General features: G+C 32.1%; 1 protein-coding gene across 1 annotated transcript; it reads left to right on the top strand.

Annotated features, from left to right (window-relative positions):
• Window positions 1-3,820: 3,820 nt before the first annotated feature.
• LOC120078801 (probable beta-1,3-galactosyltransferase 2) lies at window positions 3,821-7,551 on the top strand. Its single transcript, XM_039033124.1, has 11 exons — window positions 3,821-4,283; window positions 4,881-4,977; window positions 5,103-5,176; window positions 5,285-5,496; window positions 5,592-5,655; window positions 5,787-5,859; window positions 5,982-6,102; window positions 6,270-6,357; window positions 6,439-6,564; window positions 6,684-6,793; window positions 6,981-7,551. The coding sequence occupies exons 1-11, from the start codon at window positions 4,174-4,176 to the stop codon at window positions 7,127-7,129; spliced, it is 1,224 nt and encodes a 407-aa protein (XP_038889052.1). The 5' UTR covers window positions 3,821-4,173; the 3' UTR covers window positions 7,130-7,551.
• The last annotated feature ends 333 nt before the right edge of the window (window positions 7,552-7,884 follow it).

Below are 7,884 nucleotides of genomic sequence, written 5' to 3' on the forward strand. Positions count from 1 at the left end.
AATCGAAAGTTTCGGTTTCTTTTCTGTTGCTCATTTTATTTAACCATATTTTACAAGAAATGTGGTGGGTTATTATTGTTTATACAAAAAATAAATAAATAAAAGCTTTAAAAATTAAAAGAAAAAAATGCAATCCATATTTTATTTAAACAAAGATTAGTAGAATTATTGAATAAAAAGTTTCAAAATAAAAAATAGTAATCATAAAAGTAAATTATTTGGAGTTTAAAAAACTGTACTACATACTCCGCACATATGAACTCAACTCTACACCCAAAATACGGATATATAAATTCAAACTAAATAATTCTGCACTTAAACACAGAAACCTATAAACTCCAGATATATGAATTTCAGACATTTTATCTCAACTTAGTATCTCGAACAGTTCTTAATTTTCATTTTTAAGGTTGATTGTTTAATCTCACACACTCGTATTTATTGAACTAAACAAAGTTGGGTTAAATATGTTTTTCAACCTCAAAAGAACATATACAAACCTTAATAATGGTTAGCATGACACTATTTCACTCTTTTTTATTTTTCTCTTCTAAATATAAAAGTATAGACTGTATTTGGGATTTTTATTTTAGAAGTAATAGAAGTGATTATAAATGATTTTTTTTTTTTTTTTTTGTTTGGTAAGACGAATTATGAATAAATCCACTAAAATCACTTCTAAATCACATGGTCATTTAATACATTTTTTAAAATTAGTCATTTACTAGCTTTTTAGATTATCTTAAAAGCAAAGGTAAATTTTAATTTTTGTCATTTAAATTAAAATTTATTTTTATATGTCGATTTAAAATAATTGCTTAATAATTATAAATTATATAAAAAAAAATAATATAAGTCCATTTTAGTTATTATATCTACAAAACCATAATCTAGTATTTATTTACCAAACACTTAAAAATTATAATCAACTTGTTCAAGTATAAAGTTGGAATTTATGAAACATTAATATTCTTATTACAACTAATTTTACAAAAAAACACAACTGCCAACAATTATTCTAAAAGCTATAACAATCTCAGACGACGTCTTATTTTGTTCTAAGATGTCTGATGATTTATCAATAATGCAAAATAGTGTTGATAGTTTCTTGAACCTTTTTTTTTCCGTTTAATAACTTATGAGATATAAATTATATTGACTCACAGATCTCGTTAGGTTGGTCTTTTGTCACACACGAGTTTGAGCTTACTTGTAAGAGAATTCCCACCGACCACCGATGTGGTGTCAAGTCAACACACTTTGATGCCTAAGTTAGTACACGAAGCATTTAGTTCGGTTAAACACAATATTGCTCATCCCTTTAGGTGGTGGAATGAGACTATTTATAAAGTACATGGTTGAATATGTACTTTGAGACATATGTGCAATGCTAGCGGTGTCGGTATAGGTATGGTTGTCGAAGTTGCAGGGTTTTGGTCAATGAGCTAGACTCAATTATTTTCCTTTTGGTGAAACTGACATGGCTCAGTAGGACCGACCCAAGACATGAGGCCACATTTTTCTATTTTGTGATGCAGAGATTCCAAAGATTTTCTTGGACTTGGGTCTGCCTCATGAATTTAGACCTTGCCTTGGATAACCTCTAACAAATTGAGAGTTTACCGACGAATTAGACATTAACTTTCGGAATTCATTAGCCATAAAAATAAAAATTTAAAGATTTATTTAAAACAATTTTGAAAGATGATTGATTAAAGCTGGTAATTTAACCTTTTTTTTTTTCAAAAAAGTTTTTTTATGTCTATTTTGTTGGCCAAGCTTCTTGTTTTTGCCTTTTGCTGAGTTATCCCCACAAAGCTTTATCATTTGCCCACTTTTATTACTTATTTGAAATATGAAACTCTTCAAAAACTCCAATGTCATTACGTGCCATAAAAAGTTGGTCTAAACATCCCTCATGCCCTAATTTATGTATAAGGATAGTTTGACTTTGATTTAATATTTGACCATACGACCAAATAATCTAATTTATTTAAGTTTGTAACAATACACTACTTTATAAAATAAAAAAAAAAATTACAATAATTTATAACTAATCAACCATTTCTTCAGTTCAAGATGCCCTTTATCATGTGAATCTAGCAATTTTAAAAGGCATTTTTCTAAAAATAATTTTATACACATAAATATTGCAAATTCATATTTGGTTGATTAAATAAATTATGGAAGCACAAGAAAGTTAGAGATGAAAGCAAAATTAACCCAAACAAAAATTTTAAGGAAATGATATTGACATATAACCTTTATTTGATGTTCATATGCATCAATGTCCTGTTCCCCCTCCTTGTACTATTTGATTCCTAAACATGCCTCTCTCTTATGAGCATTGTTTTTCTTTCTTTTCTTTTTTTTTTTTTTTTTCTTTTCTTGAGTAAATAGATAAATCTTTAAGGAATCTTGAAGGTGACTTCTATTTTAAAGGGAAATATATGTTTTTAATCTCGATGTTTTGGATCTAGTTTCAATTTGGTTTTTAGATTTCAAAATTTTACACAACTTGTCCTTAAATTTTGAGTTTAATTTAATTTAGTCACTAAATTTCAAAATATTACAATTTTATATTTGATATTTGAGTTTTGTTTCGATTTGGTCACTAGATCTCAAGATTTACACCGTTAAACTCAATATTTCACTAAATATTCATTTAGTCAATAGTGTGTTAATGTCTACTAATTAATTTAAATTAGTTAAAATAATTATAATTAATTCATTTTTACTATTTTTCATCGCTATTAAAAATGCTTTTAAAGCCAATAAGAGTTTAGTGACATTTGTATGTATTAAAAACTAAGAGGTTTGTCGTTCAAATCTTCTACCCTCATTTGTACTAAAAATATGTTTTTAAATTTTCAATTCATGATTATTTAAAATTATTTACAAGACATTAACACCAAAGACCTAAAGACAGTATTTAATACACAATCAGGGTTAAAAGTATAGATCTTGAAGCTATAGACCAAATCGAAACAAAAACTCAAATCTAAAGGGTAAAATTATTAAATTTTGAAACCTAAACGACTAAATTGAAATCAAACTCAAAACTTAAGAACTGTGTAACATTTTGAAAACCATAGATAAAATGGAAACTATACTCAAAATTTATGTGAAAAAAAAAGTAAACTTTCCTATTTAAATTTATTTGTTTCCATTATTTTTGTTACATTCTTATTAGAATTACGCAAGATTTACAGCTTAATTTTAGATATCCAAGATCTCAAATGGAAGCAATAATTTTCAATTAATTGAATAATCAAATGAGTAGGGTAAAAGTTCAAATATCTTAGTTCAACCTATAATAAACCTAACTTATGTAATATATCTCTTAAGATTAGTTTGAAACTTTAAAGGTGTTAGGTAAAAGATAATGCCTAAACTCACTAACTTATTAAGGGCTAAAAGTTATGGCAATAGCATAGCCAGCTAAAATTATTATACAACCAAGTAGATTTAGCTTAAAACATAAATAGAGACTAATTTTGGGAATGAATTTGTTAGGCAAATTTCAGAATGTATGTTGTGTGTACTCACAAACACATTCATACTAAAAATTGCATCTTTCTTTCATCTTTTTGAAAAATTTTGATTCTTTACTTTCCAAAGTTGAATAAATAAAATAAACAAAGATGCATATAATTTGAAAGAACATGGTACCACATGATCTCCCATAGCTCCATGATTGATGGGAACTGAGCCCTTCTGCAAAAATCTTTTTTTTTTTTCTTTTCTCAGAAATAATATTCAAAATTTTGAAGAGCTGACAAAGGGTATTTATGTCACTTTATGGAACAGTTTGGTGGTTTGGTATTAAGTGAGAGGTTAGTTAGTCAGTCTTCCCCCCTTCCTTCCTCTGTCTTTCACTTCTCTTCAACTTCCTTTAGCTTCCAGAGAAGTTCTTCAGAGAAAAGAAAAAAAAATTAATTGGAAGTTGAAGAAGATAGAAACAACCCAACCCAATTCAATCCAACCCAACGTTTTTTTTCTCTCTTTTCTTTTTTGAATCTTGTGATTCAAATCTTGTTCTACAGCTAATTTCTTCAATTTTTCAACTGTTTTATTTCCTTTTTGTAACTGGGTCTACTTGATTCAATGCTTATGGTTTTTTGTTGAGAGAAAAATTGTTTCGGGCAGCATAAATTAGAATCTGGGCAGAAGATGTCCTGGAAAATTAAGCCCGAACAATCTTCACGAAGCGTCGTTTCACAGAGATGGGCAGTTTTTCTTTGCCTGGGCAGCTTCTGTTTAGGGATGTTCTTCACCAACAGGTTCGTATTCATCTCTTTCTTCAAATTTTTCATAAAAAATTTGATGGGATTTGTTCAATTAGCTGAGTTTGGATTTTGATCAATGGGTTGAGATGTTTTTCTTAGATTCCCAGATTTTTGGGTCAAATTTGGGTGTGGGTCTGTATTTATTGGAGAAACATTGCCCATTTTTCGTTTATTAAATGCAGCCGACAGTATTAATGTTCTTGGTGTTGTGTATTTTCATTAGTTGATTTAAGGTATCTATTCTGAAAAATGGATTAACACCAGTTATAGCCCTTAGTAGGAAATTTTTATCCGTTTTGTTCCATCGTTAAGTTGCTTTCATTTTCATCCTCCTTCTGATTGGGTTTCGTGTTTGAAGAACTGTTTCTTTTCACCATTTCTTCAATGAATCAAGATTTAGCTGAAAACCTTAGATTGTTTGTGGATTTATGGCTTTGATTTCATTGTTATCATGAGTATTCACATAACATCCACCGTCAATTATGGGAAAAAGAGGTCTGTTTCGAGGAGCTTAAGATTTAGCCTTGTCGGGAAGACTGTTCCCATGTTTCTTTTTTTTATAAAAAGAGATCATATTAAAATTGCTTGCAGGATGTGGAATGTTCCAGAACCTAAAGGAATCACTAGAACAACGGCATTTGAAGCCGAAAAGTTAAAGTTAGTTTCAGAAGGTTGTGGTCCGAAATCGGTAAGCATCTTCAAAGCTGTTTTCGTGACTTGTCGAAAGAATATATGTTCAAGAAAGTAACCACATTGCCACCTTTTTTTTGTTTGTTCTTTTTGTTAATTTTCTGATCTGTTTATGTCTTCTAGTTGGATGAGAAGGAAGTAAAGCGCGTGTCGAAAGACATTTTTGGAGAAGTCTCTAAGACTCACAATGCTATACAGTGAGTGGAACTGAATTTGTTATCCTGCAAAACTGAACATGAACATGATTTGACTAGATTATATGAAGAATCAAAACTACAAATTTAATTTGATGTTGTTTTATACAGAACATTAGATAAGACAATTTCAAATTTGGAGATGGAATTGGCTGCTGCCAAAGCAGCTCAGGAGTCTATACAGAGCGGTTCGCCTTCATCGGATGATCTAAAGAATACCCAATCATCTGGGAAAAGAAGATACTTAATGGTTGTAGGGATCAATACTGCTTTTAGCAGCAGGAAAAGACGAGATTCAGTTCGCGCGACATGGATGCCCCAAGGTTAGGGATCAATACTGTTGTTTTTCTTAAACGAACCGTATTTGTTCTTGGTTATGTTATGTGCTGATGGGAGTATTTGAAAACTTGTGGAATAGGTGAAAAGAGAAAGAAACTAGAAGAGGAGAAGGGGATTATAATTCGATTTGTCATTGGCCATAGGTATGTAATCTTTTATCATTCGATAGTAACTGCTAGCAACAAGATCCCCGGACTTTCTTGCTATAATATGGTGTAAAATCATTTGACCTTCTAGCAACAATATTTTGAATGAGCTTCTTCTTGATGATCAGTGCCACATCTGGAGGTATCCTTGACAGAGCTATTGAAGCAGAGGACAGAAAGCATGGAGATTTCCTTAGACTGGTAGCAATTGGTGTTTCTAATACAGAATTTTCCTTTCTATCGCCTGTGATGGATTCTAAAATGCTTCCATTTCTTTAAAGTAACTACGTTACGATCTTAACTGTATCTTGTTACCTACACAGGACCATGTTGAAGGGTACCTTGAATTGTCTGCCAAGACAAAGATTTATTTTGCTACAGCAGTTGCATTGTGGGATGCGGATTTCTATATCAAAGTTGACGATGATGTTCATGTAAATATAGGTAAGCAGAATCGCAAATCTATGTCAGTGACTCCCTTTTTTTCATAGGAATTGATATCTGATTTTTATATGCGATCTCCTAATAGATATCTATACATACTTGATAAGCTCAAGTCTTACATCACTTGTTATGTTACATTAAACTTCTGTCCTTCCATTTGGTTGCAGCCACACTAGGAGAAACGCTAGTCAGACATCGATCAAAACCAAGGGTTTATATTGGATGCATGAAATCTGGTCCTGTCTTGTCACGAAAGTAAGGCTATTTTACCATCATCCCTGGGTGAATGTTGAAAGTGGTCAACCTCTGGTTTCTTAACCAAACTATACATTGCAGGGGAGTTCGATACCATGAACCCGAACACTGGAAGTTTGGTGAGTCCGGTAACAAGTATTTCCGCCACGCAACAGGCCAGTTGTATGCCATTTCAAAGGATTTAGCAACCTACATATCGATAAACCAGTAAGCTTCTATCTTGTTTTGCTTCTCCGAAACCACGGATTTCGCAATCTATATCTCGAACATTTGCATTACAAATTTTACATTATGGTAATGGCTGCTATAATTGTGGGAATTCTCAGGCATGTTCTGCACAAGTATGCCAATGAAGATGTTTCCTTAGGATCTTGGTTTATTGGACTTGACGTGGAGCACATCGACGATCGGAGACTTTGTTGTGGAACTCCCCCCGGTAAATTACCATTTTTCTGAAAGTTGTTTTCTGCCATCATCCTGGTTCAAACACGCCATGTTTCTCGTCCTATAATAGATACAAGTTGTCTCTCCCACATAGGCAAAGCTCTAAAAAGTTAGCCATTGAAACCAATGAGAAGATGGATAAAATAGATAAAACCTTTAATAGAAGTTGTTTAATGCAGATTGTGAATGGAAGGCACAAGCAGGCAACATCTGTGTCGCCTCATTCGACTGGAGCTGCAGCGGGATTTGCAGGTCTGCCGAGAGGATTAAGGAAGTCCATCGTCGATGTGGAGAAGGCGAGAATACATTATGGAGTGCCACCTTCTAAAACAGAATGCTTGCTTCATCTCCTTCCAAACTCGGGAGGGTCTACGAGCTCACTAGTTCGGTTTTTGTATCAGTATAGAATTTGTATTGTATTATCATAGTACAGAGAGAAAGAGAGAGAGAAACCCAAAAGAAAAAAAAAACAAAAAAAAAGAGAGAGAGAGAGATAGAGATTGGCTGTGCAAGGCAACTCCATCCATATTAGGCCTTGGAGAGTAAAGCTAAAGTAGCCAGCTGAAAAGAGCAAGAGAAGGGCTTCAACACCACCATTCTTTGTGGCTTTTAGATGTCACTTTCAGAATTTTATGGTATTCAAGCTCCTAATAAATACATTTGCTAGTAGATTTTTCAGGCTTTGCTAAGTTTTTCCCCTTGTCATTTCAATAAATTTAAAGAATGGTTAGTCAGGGGAACTCTTCTACATTATTGTTTGTCATTATGAATTATGTGAAACAACTGTTTCCTACTATAATCGATTAATAACTCAATTCGTACATAGCTCGATAAGACATTAGTTACCACTTTAAAAGTTAATAGTTCGATTCTTCATCCTACAGTTTGTCCCACTAGAAAAACAAAATCAATTAACATGATTCATTTTTGTATGCAATAGAAAAGATGTTTTAAAATAGTGGCCTTATAGAAGGCTATGTGGTTCAACTAATTTAAGTAAGAGAGAAAATCAAACCCTTCACATCTAATAAGCATCGACGGATTTAGTATAGGTTCATGGGGTTCAAACCCCCCTCAACTTTA

This window comes from Benincasa hispida, chromosome 5, assembly GCF_009727055.1.
Source record: "Benincasa hispida cultivar B227 chromosome 5, ASM972705v1, whole genome shotgun sequence".
Lineage (NCBI taxonomy): Eukaryota > Viridiplantae > Streptophyta > Magnoliopsida > Cucurbitales > Cucurbitaceae > Benincasa > Benincasa hispida.